Here is a 21,133-nt window from a genome sequence, read left to right on the forward strand (position 1 = left end):
TTCATTTACATTTAAGTCATTTAGCAGACGCTCTTATCCAGAGCGACTTACAAATTGGTGCATTCACCTTATGACATCCAGTGGAACAGCCACTTTACAATAGTGCATCTAAATCTTTTAAGTGGGGGGAGAAGGATTACTTTATCCTATCCTAGGTATTCCTTAAAGAGGTGGGGTTTCAGGTGTCTCCGGAAGGTGGTGATTGACTCCGCTGTCCTGGCGTCGTGAGGGAGTGTGTTCCACCATTGGGGAGCCAGAGCAGCGAACAGTTTTGACTGGGCTGAGCGGGAACTGTACTTCCTCAGTGGTAGGGAGGCGAGCAGGCCAGAGGTGGATGAACGCAGTGCCCTTGTTTGGGTGTAGGGCCTGATCAGAGCCTGGAGGTACTGAGGTGCCGTTCCCCTCACAGCTCCGTAGGCAAGCACCATGGTCTTGTAGCGGATGCGAGCTTCAACTGGAAGCCAGTGGAGAGAGCGGAGGAGCGGGGTGACGTGGAGAGAACTTGGGAAGGTTGAACACCAGACGGGCTGCGGCGTTCTGGATGAGTTGTAGGGGTTTAATGGCACAGGCAGGGAGCCCAGCCAACAGCGAGTTGCAGTAATCCAGACGGGAGATGACAAGTGCCTGGATTAGGACCTGCGCCGCTTCCTGTGTGGAGGCAGGGTCGTACTCTGCGGATGTTGTAGAGCATGAACCTACAGGAACGGGCCACCGCCTTGATGTTAGTTGAGAACGACAGGGTGTTGTCCAGGATCACGCCAAGGTTCTTAGCGCTCTGGGAGGAGGACACAATGGAGTTGTCAACCGTGATGGTGAGATCATGGAACGGGCAGTCCTTCCCCGGGAGGAAGAGCAGCTCCGTCTTGCCGAGGTTCAGCTTGAGGTGGTGATCCGTCATCCACACTGATATGTCTGCCAGATATGCAGAGATGCGATTCGCCACCTGGTCATCAGAAGGGGGAAAGGAGAAGATTAATTGTGTGTCGTCTGCATAGCAATGATAGGAGAGACCATGTGAGGTTATGACAGAGCCAAGTGACTTGGTGTATAGCGAGAATAGGAGAGGGCCTAGAACAGAGCCCTGGGGGACACCAGTGGTGAGAGCGCGTGGTGAGGAGACAGATTCTCGCCACGCCACCTGGTAGGAGCGACCTGTCAGGTAGGACGCAATCCAAGCGTGGGCCGCGCGGAGATGCCCAACTCGGAGAGGGTGGAGAGGAGGATCTGATGGTTCACAGTATCGAAGGCAGCCGATAGGTCTAGAAGGATGAGAGCAGAGGAGAGAGAGTTAGCTTTAGCAGTGCGGAGCGCCTCCGTGATACAGAGAAGAGCAGTCTCAGTTGAATGACTAGTCTTGAAACCTGACTGATTTGGATCAAGAAGGTCATTCTGAGAGAGATAGCGGGAGAGCTGGCCAAGGACGGCACGTTCAAGAGTTTTGGAGAGAAAAGAAAGAAGGGATACTGGTCTGTAGTTGTTGACATCGGAGGGATCGAGTGTAGGTTTTTTCAGAAGGGGTGCAACTCTCGCTCTCTTGAAGACGGAAGGGACGTAGCCAGCGGTCAGGGATGAGTTGATGAGCGAGGTGAGGTAAGGGAGAGGGTCTCTCCGGAAATGGTCTGGAGAAGAGAGAGGAGGGGATAGGGTCGAGCGGGCAGGCTGTTGGGCGGCTGTCATTACAAGACGCTAGATTTCATCTGGAGAGAGAGGGAGAAAGAGGCTGGGAGTACAGGGTAGGGCAGTGTGAGCAGAACTAGCGGTGTCGCTTGACTTAGCAAACGAGGATCGGATGTCGTCGACCTTCTTTTCAAAATGGTTGACGGAGTCATCTGCAGAGAGGGAGGAGGGGGAGGGGGGAGGAGGGATTCAGGAGTGAGATTCATCTGTGCTGGACTTGAGAATCCTCAATGTAAATTGGAGACACTGAGGTAAGGCAACCTCACAGAGTTTAACTTACATTTCATTTGGTCCTGATTTAATCCAGTAGTGCACTGGACAGCTGACAGTGTGACTTTCAAAGCCCATTTATGTTAGATCGACATGCGCTACATTTAGAGTGAATGCGATTTCCACAAACATTGGGATAATGTTGTCAGCATTGTCGGCTGTCCAGTCTCTGCTCAAAACGTGATTAAATTCCAACCTTGTCTCTGATGTCATAATTGGGACTTGGTCTCTGATGCCATAATTGGGACTTGGTCTCTGATGTCATAATCAATGACAATTTGTCAGTTTTTTATCATTAATTGTATCATCTTTAGATGCTAAACTGACATTTTCTGTAATATTTTATACTGTGTAACTTTTCCCCCTCACTTTCCACAGGCTGTCAGGCTGCAGCATCACAGAGGAAGGCTGTGCTTCTCTTGCTTCAGCTCTGAGGTCAAACCCCTCCCACCTGAAGGAGCTGGACCTGAGTGGAAATACTCCAGGAGTCTCTGGAGTAAAGCTGCTCTCTTCTGTACAAGAGGATCCCCTCTATACACTGGAGACACTGCGGTGAGTTTTTTTAAGATCACAGTTTTATGAACACAGTAATATAGTGAACAATTAGCCATTAGCCATTGTAGACATCCAGACACCCGGATCATATTCATTTGTGCAAACTGTAGCGAAACATTTTGCAACACATGTTAGTTTCTTATTGGACAAGTTCAGGTAGTTCCTGCCCGTTTTGTTCAGTGTTCCTCTCTTTGATGTCTAGTGAATACGACCCCTATATGTCTAAGCTGCTGTATGAGGACTTAGATCCACTTCCCTTCTTTCCTTCCCAGGTTAAATGATTGACAGCTCACAGATTCAGTGAAGGAATGGCCTCAACTCAAAATCCTTGGTTGTGGGAGTGTGCTGCAGTTAAATGCTTCTGGGACAGTTACAAAATAATTTCAAAGTGCGTATTTAAATATTCAATGCTTCGAATCAACAATGATAGCTCCTTTAATCGCCCAATCAATCAGAGAGCCCTGGTGAAGTGGTGCCAGGAAAATACCTCTCCTCAACCAATGCATCACTGGGGGCACACTGCCTGCCCTCCAGGACAACTACAGCACCCGGTGTCACAGGTTCTCAACAACCTTATTGTCTTCCTAGTAACTCTGTTGTACATCTTACCAGACTGATAGCTTTATTTCAGTGTATTTGATGTCTGGATTGTCATGTGTTGTACTAATTGCTTCGATTTTTATTGTAAGCATCCTTGGGTTTTTGAAAAGCGTGTTACAAATATATATATATTTTTCATTATAGTAATGTAGAATTATTCAAATTGTATGTAACCCTGTTTTAATCTTTGATATACTGTATATTCAAAATTAATAATACAAATTTAATAATAGTCCAATTGATTGAATATAAGTAGTATTTAATTTTAACAGTAAAATGAATAATAGTAGTTAGTTATTCCTATTGCCGTGTATGACTTGGGGCGCTATTCAATCTGTATAACTGAAGCGGTACAGATTGCACTATAGAAATGTAAAGGTCATTTCCAACTGAGCCGACATATTCAGCATATACCCCCAAAAAACATTTGAATAGTTTATGTCCCTTACAATTAACTCTGCTGCACGTCTTACCTATCTTTTATTTCAGTGTATTATAGATACATTATTATTATTATACAGTGTATTATAGGCCTCTGTAGTCTTTCTACTATTGAATACTCATTGCTTGATGTGTTTTTATTGTAGCACCTGGGGTTTAAAACAAGTAGCATTTCTACATTCTATGTGACCCAGTGTGTTAATCTATGGTAACCTGTATTTCATGTTCCTTAAATATATGAAGTAAAAACTGTCCTGTTGCCGTGACATTGTGTCAATCTGTGATTAATTGAATGACTTAGTTTCCACAGCTATGAATGTTCATACCCATATATAACTACATATTAGGCCTAACTGTGTGAACTCAATGTCTTTAAAGGGGGCAATCAAGGCTTAAACTATAACAAAGTGCTCACGCTCCCACGGTTTTAGTGAACATTTTTAGGGATGGGGCTGGAGAAATGTAACCGTATCAAACTCATATTCAGAGTTATGGATGCAATACCTGGTATTAAAAATGTAACCATGTTTGAGGCACACAGTGTTTGTTTACAATTACATTGTTAACAAACAGAAGTAAAACCAGCTTATATTTTGGGTTATGATTATGTATGACAGTTTAATTAATCTCATGAGTCATTTAAATTCTATTCTTGAAGAATACTGTTGTCCCCAGGGCTCTGTACTAGGTCCTCCCTTGTTCTCTGTACACCAAGTCAACTGATTCTGTTATATTCTGTTTATGCTCACATGGTGTATATTACACTGCTATATATGGTATACTGTATATACCATTTATTCTAGTGGCACATTGACTTATTGTCCCCCACAATGAATCAGGAGGGGGACTATGGGAGCTGTCCCTGTTTGTATATTATTCACAAATGATATCTCAGACACCACTGATCCAATTTGTTTACGAAATGGATGAATGGATGTGTCTTGCCATAGCGATTCGGCATTTACAAAATTAACCTGCATTTGAGTCATTTCGCGGACGCTCTTATCCAGAGTGACTTACAGTAGTGAGTGCTTACATTTTCTTAGTACTGGTCCTCTATGGGAATGGAACCCACAACCATGGTGTTGCAAGCACCATATTCTCTACGAACTGGCCAACTGAGCTACACGGCACTAGGTTTCTTAAATTAAGGGAGAATTGATGATGGCACTTATAAAATAATTTGAACATTGTATGTGTGTACAGCTGTGTGCATTTCAAAAACGCAGTTCAGTAGATGGAAAATGTTTAGTAATGTGAAATGGGAAAGTAGCCTAGATATGCCTACGTCATGAACAGATGTTACTTTTTCGTTGCAAAATGTTTTGTTTTAGTGTGCCTATACTGAACACATCCCAGCCAGGGACTCGATCTTTGGCTATGCAGGAACATTAAGCAAAAATAATAATAAAATAAAATAATACATACCGTAGCATATCACACTAATTACTGTCTCATGTTTACGTACAGAATAATATGAAATGTTCTGAAACCAGGTTGGCTGAAGAGAATTACTTGGTTGTATGAGAGTTGACTTCAGAAGAGTAATATGTTTCTAAACCCTTCTAAATGTAAATGTGGATGCATTATTATGATCCATTATTATGGATAATTCTGAATGAATCTTGAATAATGTGTGAGAAAGTTATATACTCTACATGACCAGAAGTATGTGGACACCTGCTCGTCAAACATCTCATTCAAAAGTCATGGGCATTAATATGGAGTTGGTCCCCCCTTTGCTGCTACAACAGCCTCCACTATTCTGGGAAGACTTTCCACTAGATGGTGGAACATTGCTGCGGGGACTTGCTTCCATTCAGCCACAAGAGCATTAGTGAGATCGGGCACTGATGTTGGGCGATCTGGCCTGGCTCGCAGTCGGTGTTCCAATTCATCTCAAATGTGTTCGATGGGGTTGAGGTCAGAGCTCTGTGGAGGCCAGTCAAGTTTTTTCACACCGATCTCGACAAACCAAACCAACCTTGCGGGAGGTCCAGAGAAACTGCATTACGCCAGTGGCCACTATAGGTTTATAATGGGCTTTAGAATAGCAGTGTAGTGTTTTAGCGAATTTGGAGAGCAGCTTGACATGGGACACATACACACACACACAGCCTCCGGTCTCCAGGATCCTAAGATCATGTGTTTTAATAGCTGTGCTCACATAGCCTTCTAGCCTAGAAGGATAGTTGCCATATGGGGGAAATAAATACTACTCTTAGTAAAGCACCATGGATAAGGTCATTAATAGTTGCTATTATGCACAGATTTTTTCTAAACTAGGCAGCAGAACGTTGTAGCGAAATTGGGACAGCAGACTGACAGGGACTCAACCCCAGTTCTCTTCACATTCAGAGATGAGAATGTTTTTTGTTTGTGCTCATACCGCACTATGGCCATTAGTATGATAGTATGAAATTACCAGGGGGAAACTTGGGGTGTGTGTGTGCGTGTGCAAGTTTTTAGACTGGTAGATTAATAACTGTGTGCCCAGTGATGCCTGTTTAAACAATTGTGTTAGATCGTTAGATTGATGCTGATTGGTTTTGTTTTGCCCCTACAATTTACCACCCACACACACACCTGCATACACACACACCTGCATACACACACAGCCTGTCCATCTCTACCTAATACTGTATGTAACCATGGATTCTCCTCTGAAATAATCAGTGGTACAACCTCTTCCTGGTCCTAATACTTATAATATGATGGTTATTATGTGCTAAAAGAGCAAGGATTTCCTGTTACTGAAGCCAATTCTGAAGTATAGTTTCACCAGATAATCTAACTCAGGTATCTCAACAGTGGCTGACACACACAGCAACAGGCAAAACAAGGTAGACATGCAATTAACAAATCCCGGTTCTTAATCATTAAATATAACTGCAACTTTATTCTCAAAGTGTCAACTTTATTCTCAAAATGTTGACTTATTCATTAAATGAATTGAGAGTTTATTGATGCAGTGCCTTAGACCGCTGTGCCACTCGGGAGACCATTATTGTGGTTGTTCATTTCTTTACTATCAAATGAGGAGAGACAAACTTATCACACAAGTCAGAGTTATACTTAAACTAAATCTTTATTCACTTATTAATAAGGAAAGCATGTCACACCACACAGAAGTTAATGATGTGAGTGCTTTGCAATAACGATTGCTGGTCGACAAACCACACTTAGATGATTCATCGAGAGCCTCTAGACAAACTACACAAATAACTTTTATAGCAAATATACACCCCCTTAGTCTACATGACAAACAACAGATGTGTGGAATGGGTCACAAGGTTAGGATTCGTATGAAAGATATATATTTTTTACATTTCACCTTTATTTAACCAGGTAGGCTAGTTGAGAACAAGTTCTCATTTGCATCTGCTACCTGGCCAAGATAAAGCGTAGTAATTCGACACATACAACAACACAGAGTTACACATGGAATAAACAAAACATACAGTCAATAATACAGTAGAACAAAAGAAAACAAAAAGTCTATATACAGTGAGTGCAAATGAGGTAAGTTATGGAAATAAATAGGCCTTGGTAGCGAAGTAATTACAATATAGCAATTAAAACACTGAATGGTAGATTGGCAGAAGATGAATGTGCAGGTAGAGATACCGGGTGCAAAGGAGCAAAATAAATAAATAAATACCAGTATGGGGATGAGGTAGGTAGATAGATGGGCTGTTTACTGATGGGCTATGTACAGGTGCAATGATCTGTAAGCTGCTCTGACAGCTGGTGCTTAAAGCTAGTGAGGGAGATGTGAGTCTCCAACTTGGAGATTTTTGCAATTCGCCCCAGTCATGGGCAGCAGAGAACTGAAGGAAAGATGACCAAAGAAGGAATTGGCTTGGGGTGACCAGTGAGATATATCTGCTGGAGTGCGTGCTATGAGTGGGTGCTGCTATGGTGACCAGTGAGCTGAGGTAAGGCGGGGCTTTACCTAGCAGAGACTTGTAGATAACCTGTAGCCAGTGGGTTTGGCGACGAGTATGAAGTGAGGGCCAAACCAACGAGAGCATACAGGTTGCAATGGTGGGTAGTGTATGGGGCTTTGGTGACAAAACGGATGGCACTGTGATAGACTGCATCCAGTTTGTTGAGTAGGGTATTGAGGCTATTTTTATAGATGGACATCACCGAAGTCGAGGATCGTAGGATGGTCAGTTTTATGAGGGTATGTTTGCAGCATGAGTGAAGGATGCTTTGTTGCATTCTCTGAAGCCGATTCTAGATTTAATTTGGATTGAGATGCTTAATGAGTCTGGAAGGAGAGTTTACAGTCTTAAAAAAAAAAAATTAATCTTATTTTACTAGGCAAGTCAGTTAAGAACAAATTCTTATTTTCAATGACGGCCTAGGAACAGTGGGTTAACTGCCTCGTTCAGGGGCAGAACGACAGATTTGTACCTTGTCAGCTCAGGGGTTTGAACTTGCAACCTTCCGGTTACTAGTCCAACACTCACCAGTAGGTGTCTTACCAGACACCTAGGTATTTGTAGTTGTACACGTATTCTAAAGTCAGAGCCGTCCAGAGTAGTGATGCTGACAGGCGAGCAGGTGCGGGCAGTGATCGATTGAATAGCATGCATTTAGTTTTACTTGTGTTTAAGAGCAGTTGAGGCCACAGAAGGAGAGTTGTATGGCATTGAGGCTCATCTCGAGGTTAGAGGTTAGTTAACACAGTGTCCAAGGAGGGGCCAGAAGTAGAACAGAATGGTGTCGTTTGGTGTAGAGGTGGATCAGAGAATCACCAGCAGCAAAAGATAAAGCACACATGGAATAAACAAAACATAGAGTCAATAATACAGTAGAAAAAAATAACATGTGGTGCCAGGTTAAAACTCCTCAATGTGATCAAGACAAATGGTGATTGTGGACATAGTGAAAAAGGAGGTCTGAGCACGCCCTCATTCCACATCAACAACAAAACTATCATGTCCAAACACACCAAGACAGTCGTGGAAGAGGGCACGACAAAGTCTATTCCCCTCAGGAGACTGAAATGATTCCGGCATGGGTCCTCAAATCCTCAAAAAGTTCTACAGCTGCACCATCGAGAGCATCCTGACTGGCTGCATCACTGCCTGGTATGGCAACTGCTCATTCCTCGACCGCAATGCACTACAGAGGTTAGTGCGTAAGGCCCAGTACATCACTAAGGCCAAGATTCCTGCCATCCAGGACCTCTATACCAGGCGGTGTCAAAGGAAGGCCATAAAATTGTCAAAGACTCCAGCCATCCTAGTCATAGATGCATGCTCTGCTACTTGCACAGCTAGTACTACCAGAGCACCAAGTCTAGGTTCAAAAGGCTTCTTAACAACTTCTACCCCCAGGCCATAAGACTCCTGAACAGCTAATCAAATGGCTACACGGACTATTTGCATTGCCCCCCCCTTTTACGATGCTGCTACTCTGCTGCTCCTCTCTGTTTATTATCTATATTACCTCACTACCCGCCCCGCATTACTGATTTGACTCTGTACCCTGTATATAGTATAGTAACCCTGTATATAGCCTCACTACTGTTATTTTACTGCTGCTCATTCCTTATTTGTAACTTTATTTATTTTTTACTTACTAATTTCTTTCCTTAACACACATTTTTCTTACAACTGCATTGTTAGTTAAGGGCTTGTAAGCATTTCACAGTAAGGTGTTGTAACCTGTTGTATTCGGCACGTGTGACAAATAACGATTTGATTTGAATGTGTCGGAGGAAACACCGTACAGCTCAGTGACCGAAGTCAGCGTTCATGCGCCTGGCCGTCACAAATAGTCAGTAGAGCGCGATGGGACAAGGACATCCCAGCAGGCCAAACCCTTCCCTAACCCGGACGACGCTGTGCCAATTGTGCGCCGTCTCATTGGTCTACAACCGGATTGAACCCGGATCTGTAGTCACTCCTCTAGCACTGCGATGCAGTGGCTTAGACCGCTGCGCCACTCGGAAGGCTAGCATATTTTGTTTTGTTGACATTTGGAAGGTTTACCAACAAATTTGCTGTTTCCATCAGGCCTGTCATGACATTTTGTATCCAAAATGTACTTTGCACACGTAAAAAGGTTGATGGAAACCTGGTTAATTTAGTTATAGATTTGTGTGGATTACTTATTTGCATCATCTCTCCAGGTTGAATGAATGCTGGCTTCAACTCTCAGCTCAAACACCTCAATGTAACGGGATTCTTCCATCGAAGGAGAGGAGGACCAAATGCAGCGTGGTTGAAATTCATGTTTGTTTTTAATAAGAAAACTATACATGAATAAACTACAAAAACAACAAACGTGTAAACCCGAAACAGTCCTTGTGGAACAAACACTGACACAGGAGACAATCACCCACAAAACCCAACACCAAACAGGCTACCTGAAATATGGTTCCCAATCAGAGACAATGACTAACACCTGCCTCTGATTGAGAACCATATCAGGCCAAACACAGAAACAGACAAACTAGACACACAACATAGAATGCCCACTCAGATCACACCCTGAATAAACAAAACATAGAAACATACAAAGAAAACTATGGTCAGGGTGTGACACTCAAGTTTGAGAGAGCTTGACCTGGGAGGAAAGAAACGCCAGGATTCAGGAGTGAGATTCATCTGTGCTGGACTTGAGAATCCTCAATGTAAATTGGAGACACTGAGGTAAGGCAACCCTCACAGAGTTTAACTTACATTTCACTTGGTCCTGGATTTAATCCAAGGCAGTGCACTGGACAGCTGACAGTGTGACTTTCAAAGGAAAGGTAATGCTTGAGTCGAGATGCGCTACATTTAGATTGAATGAGATTTCCACAAACAATGGAAACATATTGTCAGCATTGTCAGCTTTCCAGTGCACTGCTCTATAACTTGGATTCAATTCTTGCCTTGGTCTCTGATGTCATAATAGGGCATTGGTTTCTGATGTCATAATAGGGCCTTGGTCTCTAATATCATAATAGGGCCTTGGTCTCTAATATCATAATAGGGCCTTGGTCTCTAATATCATAATAGGGCCTTGGTCTCTAATATCATAATAGGGCCTTGGTCTCTAATATCATAATAGGGCCTTGGTCTCTATCATTGGGCCTTGGTCTCTAATATCATAATTGGGCCTTGGTCTCTAATATCATAGTGGGCCTTGGTCTCTAATATCATACACTGGGCCTTGGTCTCTAATGTCATAATTGAAGGCAATTTCAATTTTATCACTGATTGTATTGTCTTTAGATGCAAAACGGACATATTTTCTGGAAGTTTTTATATTGTGTATATTTTCTCCCTCACTTTCCACAGGCTGTCAGGCTGCAGCATCACAGAGGAAGGCTGTGCTTCTCTTGCTTCAGCTCTGAGGTCAAACCCCTCCCACCTGAAGGAGCTGGACCTGAGTGGAAATACTCCAGGAGTCTCTGGAGTAAAGCTGCTCTCTTCTGGTACAAGAGGATCCTCTATACACTGGAGACACTGCGGTGAGTTTTACTGATCAGGTTCATGAGCACACTGATATAGAGATCAGTAAGCCCATTGCAGACATCCAGACACGGGTCATATTCAACACATGCTAGTTTCTTATTGGATAAGTTCAGGTAGTTCTGCCCGTTTTTGTTCAGTGTTCTTCTCTTTGGTGTCTAGTGAATACTACCCCTATATGTCTATGCTGCTGTATGAGGACTTAGATTCCTTCTTTCCTTCCCAGGTTAAATGATTGACAGCTCACAGATTCAGTGAAGGAATGGCCTCAACTCAAAATCCTTGGTTGTGGGAGTGCCCCGCAGTTAAATGTTTTTCCAACAGTTACTAAATGAATTTCAAAGTGCATGAATGTAAATATTTAATGTTTCGAATCAATGATAATAGCTCCTTGAATCTCTCAATCAATCAGAGAGGTCTGGCGAAGTGGTGCGAGGAAAATAACCTCAACAAACACGTCACCGGGGCCCACTGCCTGCCCTACAGGACATCTACAGTACCCGGTGTCACAGGAAGGCCAAGAAGATCATCAAGGATCTCAGCCACCCGAGCCACGGCCTGTTCACCTCGCTACCATGTAGAAGGCGGAGACAGTACAGGTGCATCAAAACCGGGACAGAGAAACAGGACAGCTTTTATCTCCAGGCCATCAGACTGTTAAAGAGGGCGGAGGGGTGGGTGGGTTGGATGGGTGTGGCTGAAGAAACGGGATGAGAGGTTGAGACCCACTTTAGTTTTCTTGTTTGAATATTGTACCGGTGTTCTGTTAGCTTAGTAAAAAGCCCTCCTTTTATAATGACTTGTTATATACATATTGACTGTAGTTCAGTGTTACTATAGTCAGCTTCATCTCAACAACCTTATAGTCTTCCTAGTGACTGAACATCTTACCAGACTGTATTTCAGTGTATTATCTGTCTCAGGATTGTCTTGTGTTGTACACTGCTTTGTAGCAGCTTGGCTTTTTGAAAATGTAGCATTTCTGACATTCTATGTGACCCTCTGTGTTAATCTACGTGACCCTGTGTGTTAATCTATGTGAACCTGTGTGTTAATCTATGTGAACCTGTGTGTTAATCTACGTGACCCTGTGTGTTAATCTACGTGACCCTGTGTGTTAATCTATGTGAACCTGTGTGTTAATCTATGTGAACCTGTGTGTTAATCTATGTGAACCTGTGTGTTAATCTATGTGAACCTGTGTGTTAATCTATGTGAACCTGTGTGTTAATCTATGTGAACCTGTGTGTTAATCTATGTGACCCTGTGTGTTAATCTATGTGACCCTGTGTGTTAATCTATGTGAACCTGTGTTAATCTATGTGAACCTGTGTGTTAATCTACGTGACCCTGTGTGTTAATCTACGTGACCCTGTGTGTTAATCTACGTGACCCTGTGTGTTAATCTATGTGAACCTGTGTGTTAATCTATGTGACCCTGTGTGTTAATCTATGTGACCCTGTGTGTTAATCTATGTGACCCTGTGTGTTAATCTATGTGACCCTGTGTGTTAATCTATGTGACCCTGTGTGTCATTCTGTGACCCTGTGTGTTAATCTATGTGACCCTGTGTGTTAATCTATGGTCAACTGTATTTCATATTCTTTATACCAAGTAAAGCTGTTATTCATATTGCCGTGTGACATCGTGTCCATCTGTGATTGAATTACAGCTATGAATGTTCCTACAGTAATAAATAGGTCAACCTGTGTGGTGAAAGCTATGATTCCTTATTGATGTCACCTGTTAAATCCACTTCAGTGTAGATGAAGGGGAGGAGACAAGTTAAAGAAGGATTTTTAAGCCTTCAGACAATTGAGACATGGATGTGTACAGTATGTGGGCCAAGGCATTTAAGGTGTTCTGTTGGTCCAACTAACATTGATTTGACATGGAACAAAAACACTTCACTACTAAACCATATTGTAATAGTTTCTAAATGGTATATGAAGCAGCTAGTGCAGGTGACTATTGGTGCCCAAACCTGCATCTAAAGAACCTAGAAAACCTTTATTATATAAAGTCACCAAACAATGAAGTAGATGTGAAAACAGGCAGGATGTTTTACTATTAAATACATTTTATTACACAAGAGGACAATGACAGTCTGGCCTTTTCACAGAAAGACAACTATGAACATCTCATTGTGGGTCTTCTGGTTGGTCAGTAAAGCAGAGAGACATGCAGTCGGAGCAGCTCCTTACTGCTGTGTGTGTGTCTAAAGACCGATATATTGGACAGCTAGATGCTTCCTCCCCCTCCCTCCCCCACCTTTAGTCCCCCTCCCTCCCCCACCATTAGCCCCCCTCCCTCCCCCACCATTAGTCCCCTTCCCTCCCCCACCATTAGTCCCCTTCCCTCCCCCACCATTAGTCCCCTTCCCTCCCATATTTTCTGCTCTCTCCTCAGCCCCAGTTGTGTTGGTCTTCCTCTGTGGTGGTCAGTATGTCAGTAACCAGGCCGGTGCCAATAGTTTTGTTGCCATCTCTGAGAGTGAACCGTTGACCTTTCTCCAGAATCATAGGCTGGCGCAGCGTGAGGGTCAGAGATGTGTCTTCACCTGGCATCACCATGTCCTGTTAGAGAGGAGGAGAAGGTCAAGCACAGCCCTGGAACTATGCTACACACTTTATTTCAGAATACACAAATCACATTGGGGAAAAAGATTGACAGATGGACACATACTTTGTCTCCTGCCAGGTAGACCCTGCAGGCCATGTCCCAGGTGAGGGAGAACATGACTGGCATGAAGTTACTGACAAAGGGCTTGTGTCTGCCTCCCTCCTCCTTACTCAGAACATAGACCTGGGATGAAGAGATGTTTTAATGACACATTCTACATCCATTCTATTAAAGAACACGTATCCTTACCTTGGACTATGAGAATAATACACTAGTACATAAACACAATTTACAAATATACCACAAATACTATATACCATAGCTCTAGACAGACATATTTCATTTGATCAAATAGTTGAGGGTCAAATTTAAAACGCTGAATAAAGGGAAATTATTTCAGAAGACGATATACTGGGAATACTAGACTGCAACACTACGCATACAGTACACCTAGAGTTCACACTCCTCTAGGGCTGCTAGCTGAAGATACAGACCTGGACTTTATTTATTTATGATACAGACCTGGACATTATGATATGATACAGACCTGGACTTTATGATCTGATACAGACCTGGACTTTATGATCTGATACAGACCTGGACTTTATGATCTGATACAGACCTGGACTTTATGATCTGATACAGACCTGGACTTTATGATCTGATACAGACCTGGGCCTGGACTTTATGATCTGATACAGACCTGGACTTTATGATCTGATACAGACCTGGGCCTGGACTATATGATCTGATACAGACCTGGGCCTGGACTTTATGATATGATACAGACCTGGGCCTGGACTTTATGATACGATACAGACCTGGACTTTATGATACGATACAGACCTGGACTTTATGATACGATACAGACCTGGACTTTATGATACGATACAGACCTGGACTTTATGATACGATACAGACCTGGACTTTATGATACGATACAGACCTGGACTTTATGATACGATACAGACCTGGACTTTATGATACGATACAGACCTGGACTTTATGATACGATACAGACCTGGACTTTATGATACGATACAGACCTGGACTTTATGATACGATACAGACCTGGACTTTATGATATGATACAGACCTGGGCCTGGACGTTATGATATGATACAGACCTGGGCCTGGACGTTATGATATGATACAGACCTGGACTATATGATCTGATACAGACCTGGGCCTGGACTTTATGATATGATACAGACCTGGGCCTGGACTTTATGATATGATACAGACCTGGGCCTGGACTTTATGATACGATACAGACCTGGGCCTGGACTTCATGATACGATACAGACCTGGGCCTGGACTTTATGATATGATACAGACCTGGACTTTATGATATGATACAGACCTGGGCCTGGACTTTATGATATGATACAGACCTGGGCCTGGACTTTATGATACGATACAGACCTGGGCCTGGACTTTATGATACGATACAGACCTGGGCCTGGACTTTATGATATGATACAGACCTGGGCCTGGACTTTATGATACGATACAGACCTGGGCCTGGACTTTATGATATGATACAGACCTGGACTTTATGATATGATACAGACCTGGGCCTGGACCTTATGATATGATACAGACCTGGGCCTGGACTTTATGATATGATACAGACCTGGGCCTGGACTTTATGATATGATACAGACCTGGGCCTGGACGTTATGATATGATACAGACCTGGGCCTGGACGTTATGATATGATACAGACCTGGACTATATGATCTGATACAGACCTGGGCCTGGACTTTATGATATGATACAGACCTGGGCCTGGACTTTATGATATGATACAGACCTGGGCCTGGACTTTATGATACGATACAGACCTGGGCCTGGACTTTATGATATGATACAGACCTGGACTTTATGATATGATACAGACCTGGGCCTGGACGTTATGATATGATACAGACCTGGGCCTGGACTTTATGATATGATACAGACCTGGGCCTGGACCTTATGATATGATACAGACCTGGGCCTGGACTTTCTGATATGATACAGACCTGGGCCTGGACTTTATGATATGATACAGACCTGGGCCTGGACTTTATGATATGATACAGACCTGGGCCTGGACTTTATGATATGATACAGACCTGGGCCTGGACTTTATGATATGATACAGACCTGGGCCTGGACTTTATGATATGATACAGACCTGGGCCTGGACTTTCTGATATGATACAGACCTGGGCCTGGACTTTCTGATATGATACAGACCTGGGCCTGATATGATACAGACCTGGGCCTGATATGGTGGGGCTGGATGGAGCCTGGTTTGCCATAACCATCCCTCTCTAATGTCCTCCCTCTTCAGCCCTCGGACCAGAGCCCCAGGCCTGCCTCTGCTCTGTCCAGAGACTGGCGGAACATCTCAATGCCTGGGGAGGAGAGAGGGGGAGCGAGGGAAAGAAAGAGATGGAGACGGGAGGTGAAGGAAGAACCAGAACGGTGCTGTTTTGAGGTTTGATGGAGTTGATGGGTTACCAGAGGGATATTTTGGGTAACTGTCCAGTAGTCTTATTTGGGGTAATTGGTGCTAGAAGTGCAGTGGAGAAAAACTGTTGTAGTTGTAACTCTGGGTGTTAGAGCCTAGTTCTGTCACCATCTGTATAGGGGGGTTAGAGCTAGTACTGTCACCACTTTCTGTTGAGCTAGTACTGTCACCACACTGTACTGGGGTTAGAGCCAGTACTGTCACTACACTGTACTAGACCTGGAGCTAGTTCTGTCACCACTCTGTACTAGGGTTAGAGCTAGTTCTGTCACCACTCTGTACTAGGGGTTAGAGCTGGTTTGTCACTACACTGTACAAGGGGTTAGTTGTAGTCCTGTCACTACACTGTACTAGGGGTTAGAGCTAGTTCTGTCTACACTGTACTAGGGTTAGAGCTAGTTCTGTCACTACACTGTACTAGGGGTTAGAGCTAGTTCTGTCACTACACTGTACTAGGGGTTAGAGCTAGTACTGTCACTACACTGTACTAGGGGTTAGAGCTATCACCACTCTGTACTAGGGGGTTAGAGAGAGTCACCACACTGTACTAGGGGAGAGCCAGTAGTCACCACACTGTACTAGGGGGGTTAGAGCCAGTACTGTCACCACACTGTACTAGGGTTAGAGTGAACTGTCACTACACTGTACTAGGGTTAGAGCTAGTTCTGTCACCACTTGTACTATGGGTTAGAGCTAGTTCTGTCACCACTCTGTACTAGGGGTTAGAGCTAGTTCTGTCACTACACTGTACAAGGGGTTAGTCTTCTGTCACTACACTGTACTAGGGGCTAGAGTGCAGTGGTCACTACACTGTACCAGGCCAGGAGCTAGTTCTGTCACTACACTGTACTAGGGGTTAGAGCCAGTTCTGTCACTACACTGTACTAGGGTTAGAGCTAGTCTGTCACTACACTGTACTAGGGGTTAGTTGTAGTTCTGTCACCACTCTGTACTAGGGGTTAGAGCTAGTTCTGTCACTACACTGTACTAGGGGTTAGAGCTAGTTCTGTCACCACTCTGTACTAGGGTTTAGAGCTAGTTCTGTCACTACACTGTACTAGGGGTTAGAGCTAGTTCTGTCACCACTCTGTACTAGGGGTTAGAGCTAGTTCTGTCACTACACTGTACTAGGGGTTAGAGCTAGTTCTGTCACCACTCTGTACTAGGGGTTAGAGCTAGTTCTGTCACTACACTGTACTAGGGGTTAGAGCTAGTTCTGTCACCACTCTGTACTAGGGGTTAGAGCTAGTTCTGTCACCACACTGTACTAGGGGTTAGAGATAGTTCTGTCAGTACTCTGTACTAGGGGTTAGAGCTAGTTCTGTCAGTACTCTGTACTAGGGGTTAGAGCTAGTTCTGTCACCACTCTGTACTAGGGGTTAGAGCTAGTTCTGTCACCACTCTGTACTAGGGGTTAGAGCTAGTTCTGTCACCACTCTGTACTAAAGGTTAGGGCTAGTTCTGTCACTACACTGTACTAGGGGTTAGAGCTAGTTCTATCAGTACTCTGTACTAGGGGTTAGAGCTAGTTCTGTCACCACTCTGTACTAGGGGTTAGAGCTAGTTCTGTCACTACACTGTACTAGGGGTTAGAGCTAGTTCTGTCACTACACTGTACTAGGGGTTAGGACTAGTTCTATCACCACTCTGTACTAGGGGTTAGGGCTAGTTCTGTCACTACACTGTACTAGGGGTTAGGGCTAGTTCTGTCACTACACTGTACTAGGGGTTAGGGCTAGTTCTGTCACCACTCTGTACTAGGGGTTAGGGCTAGTTCTGTCAGTACTCTGTACTAGGGGTTAGGGCTAGTTCTATCACCACTCTGTACTAGGGGTTAGGGCTAGTTCTGTCACCACTCTGTACTAGGGATTAGGGCTAGTTCTATCAGTACTCTGTACTAGGGGTTAGGGCTAGTTCTGTCAGTACTCTGTACTAGGGTTTAGGGCTAGTTCTGTCACTACACTGTGACAATGAACAGCAATTAGTGTTAAACTGTACTTACAGGAATAATTCTAGTAATATGAACACAGTTTTACAGCATATGTTACCCTGTGTGCTACAGCTCTAAAATTGAAATCAATCTTTCTATAGTGGTGTGGCTCCCCATTCACTTACCAGTGACCACAGACTTAAAGGCACGGTTGTGCCCCACAAACTCACAGTCGTCGCCCTTCTTAATGACACCCCTCTCCAAAGTGCCAGTCACCACCGTACCCCTGCCTGAAAGAGGGATGAATGAATACACGTTTAATAAATGGTGTTGATACCCAGAGAGAGACGTGGTCAGACAACAGCAGACAGATCAGAACAGAGAGAGACGTGGTTAGACAACAGCAGACAGATCAGAACAGAGAGAGACGGGTCAGACAACAGCAGACAGATCAGAACAGAGAGAGACGTGGTTAGACAACAGCAGACAGATCAGAACAGAGAGAGACGGGTTAGACAACAGCAGACAGATCAGAACAGAGAGAGACGTGGTTAGACAACAGCAGACAGATCAGAACAGAGAGAGACGTGGTTAGACAACAGCAGACAGATCAGAACAGAGAGAGACGTGGTAGACAACAGCAGACAGATCAGAACAGAGAGAGACAGACAACAGCAGACAGTTCAGAACAGAGAGAGACGGGTTAGACAACAGCAGACAGATCAGAACAGAGAGAGACGTGGTCAGACAACAGCAGACAGATCAGAACAGAGAGAGACGTGGTTAGACAACAGCAGACAGATCAGAACAGAGAGAGACGTGGTCAGACAACAGCAGACAGATCAGAACAGAGAGAGACGTGGTCTGACAACAGCAGACAGATCAGAACAGAGAGAGACGTGGTTAGACAACAGCAGATAGATCAGAACAGAGAGAGACGTGGCTAGACAACAGCAGACAGATCAGAACAGAGAGAGACGGGTTAGACAACAGCAGACAGATCAGAACAGAGAGAGAGACGGGTTAGACAACAGCAGACAGATCAGAACAGAGAGAGACGTGGTTAGACAACAGCAGATGCAGATCAGAACAGAGAGAGACGTGGTTAGACAACAGCAGACAGATCAGAACAGAGAGAGACGTGGTTAGACAACAGCAGACAGAACAGAACAGAGAGAGACGTGGTTAGACAACAGCAGACAGATCAGAACAGAGAGAGACGTGGTCAGACAACAGCAGACAGATCCAGAACAGAGAGACGGGTCAGACAACAGCAGACAGATCAGAACAGAGAGAGACTGGTCAGACAACAGCAGACAGATCAGAACAGAGAGAGACGTGGTTAGACAACAGCAGACAGATCAGAACAGAGAGAGACGTGGTCAGACAACAGCAGACAGATCAGAACAGAGAGAGACGTGCTAGACAACAGCAGACAGATCAGAACAGAGAGAGACGTGGCTAGACAACAGCAGACAGATCAGAACAGAGAGAGACGTGGTTAGACAACAGCAGACAGATCAGAACAGAGAGAGACGTGGTTAGACAACAGCAGACAGATCCAGAACAGAGAGAGACGTGGTCAGACAACAGCAGACAGATCAGAACAGAGAGAGACGTGGTCAGACAACAGCAGACAGATCAGAACAGAGAGAGACGTGGTTAGACAACAGCAGACAGAACAGAGAGAGAGACAGCAGATCAGAACAGAGAGAGACGTGGTTAGACAACAGCAGACAGATCAGAACAGAGAGAGACGGGGTCAGACAACAGCAGACAGATCAGAACAGAGAGAGACGTGGTTAGACAACAGCAGACAGATCAGAACAGAGACAGAAGTACTGACAGCAGACAGATCAGAACAGAGAGAGACGTGGTCAGACAACAGCAGACAGATCAGAACAGAGAGAGACGTGGTTAGACAACAGCAGACAGATCAGAACAGAGAGAGACGTGGTTAGACAACAGCAGACAGATCAGAACAGAGAGAGACGTGGTCAGACAACAGCAGATCAGAACAGAGAGAGACGTGGTCTGACAGCAGACAGATCAGAACAGAGAGAGACGTGGTTAGACAACAGCAGACAGATCAGAACAGAGAGAGACGTGGTTAGACAACAGCAGATCAGAACAGAGAGAGACGTGGTCTGACAGCAGACAGATCAGAACAGAGACAGAAGTACTGACAGCAGACAGATCAGAACAGAGAGAGACGTGGTCTGACAACAGCAGACAGATCCAGAACAGAGAGAGACGGGTCTGACAACAGCAGACAGATCAGAACAGAGAGAGCGTGGTTAGACAACAGCAGACAGATCAGAACAGAGAGAGACGTGGTCAGACAACAGCAGACAGATCAGAACAGAGAGAGACGTGGTCTAGACAACAGCAGACAGATCAGAACAGAGAGAGACGTGGTTAGACAACAGCAGACAGATCAGAACAGAGAGAGACGTGGTCTGACAGCAGACAGACAGCAGACAGAAGTACTCAGAACAGAAACAGAAAGAGACGTGGTTAGACAACAGCAGACAGATCAGAACAGAGAGAGACGTGGTCTGACAACAGCAGACAGATCAGAACAGAGAGAGACGTGGTTAGACAACAGCAGACAGATCAGAACAGAGAGAGACGTGGTCAGACAACAGCAGATCAGAACAGAGAGAGACGTGGTCTGACAACAGCAGACAGATCAGAACAGAGAGAGAAGTGCTCTGACAACAGCAGACAGATCAGAACAGAGAGAGACGTGGTCTGACAGCAGACAGAACAGAGACAGAAGTACTGACAGCTGAGGGGACAAGTCCATCACACGTGCATCAATCAAATAAACGGTGAAACAGAAAGGTACAAAGGAAACTGATACAGGTGCTTCCAAACAGTTACTGTCACTAAATCACAACGACAGGGAGAGGAAACAGGCACGTTGTTCCCATCACTAAACACATGCTGCACAAACAGAACAATCATTTCAAAGTTGTTTTTAATCAAGATAGTTCAGTGGCTACGGAAACCGTTGTCAAACACTGGGATGAGCC

The 21,133-nt window shown here is 44.3% G+C and overlaps 3 protein-coding genes and 1 long non-coding RNA gene across 6 annotated transcripts; 2 read left to right on the top strand and 2 right to left on the bottom strand.

Moving 5' to 3' along the window:
- Positions 1–1,866: 1,866 nt before the first annotated feature.
- On the top strand, positions 1,867–2,886 carry LOC127930351 (ribonuclease inhibitor-like; the record flags this gene model as incomplete). The annotated part of the gene is made up of 3 exons (XM_052520024.1): positions 1,867–1,928; positions 2,326–2,499; positions 2,775–2,886. Coding segments are annotated over 3 exons (249 nt in total), but the record flags the coding sequence as incomplete, so codon positions are not given.
- A 5,311-nt stretch (positions 2,887–8,197) lies between these two features.
- On the top strand, positions 8,198–10,980 carry LOC127930352 (ribonuclease inhibitor-like; the record flags this gene model as incomplete). Its single annotated transcript, XM_052520025.1, has 3 exons — positions 8,198–8,220; positions 10,113–10,214; positions 10,848–10,980. Coding segments are annotated over exons 1-3 (258 nt in total), but the record flags the coding sequence as incomplete, so codon positions are not given.
- A 792-nt stretch (positions 10,981–11,772) lies between these two features.
- On the bottom strand, positions 11,773–12,732 carry LOC127930176 (uncharacterized). Of its 3 annotated transcripts, none has more exons than XR_008137114.1 (3): positions 12,438–12,732; positions 12,154–12,307; positions 11,773–12,109 (listed from the first exon to the last, which is right to left on the bottom strand). It is a non-coding gene; the product is annotated as an uncharacterized LOC127930176 (long non-coding RNA). The 3 variants fall into 3 exon arrangements; XR_008137116.1 differs by having other exon boundaries at positions 11,773–12,021; positions 12,066–12,307; XR_008137115.1 differs by having other exon boundaries at positions 12,024–12,043; positions 12,088–12,307.
- A 657-nt stretch (positions 12,733–13,389) lies between these two features.
- Positions 13,390–15,656, bottom strand: LOC127930174 (elongation factor Tu, mitochondrial-like). The gene is made up of 3 exons (XM_052519652.1): positions 15,641–15,656; positions 13,708–13,827; positions 13,390–13,598 (listed from the first exon to the last, which is right to left on the bottom strand). Exons 2-3 carry the CDS (start codon positions 13,768–13,770, stop codon positions 13,428–13,430), a joined length of 234 nt encoding a protein of 77 aa, XP_052375612.1. The 5' UTR covers positions 13,771–13,827; positions 15,641–15,656; the 3' UTR covers positions 13,390–13,427.
- Positions 15,657–21,133: the final 5,477 nt, after the last annotated feature.

The sequence above is a fragment of the Oncorhynchus keta genome, chromosome 5 (assembly GCF_023373465.1).
Source record: "Oncorhynchus keta strain PuntledgeMale-10-30-2019 chromosome 5, Oket_V2, whole genome shotgun sequence".
NCBI lineage: Eukaryota > Metazoa > Chordata > Actinopteri > Salmoniformes > Salmonidae > Oncorhynchus > Oncorhynchus keta.

Coding starts and splice junctions, on each gene's coding strand:
- LOC127930174 (XM_052519652.1), bottom strand. CDS start 13,770: ATGCCAGTCATGTTCTCCCTCACCTGGGACATGGCCTGCAGGGTCTAC. Junction 13,599..13,707: donor TCTACCTGGCAGGAGACAAA/GTATGTGTCCAT, acceptor CCTCTCTAACAG/GACATGGTGATGCCAGGTGA.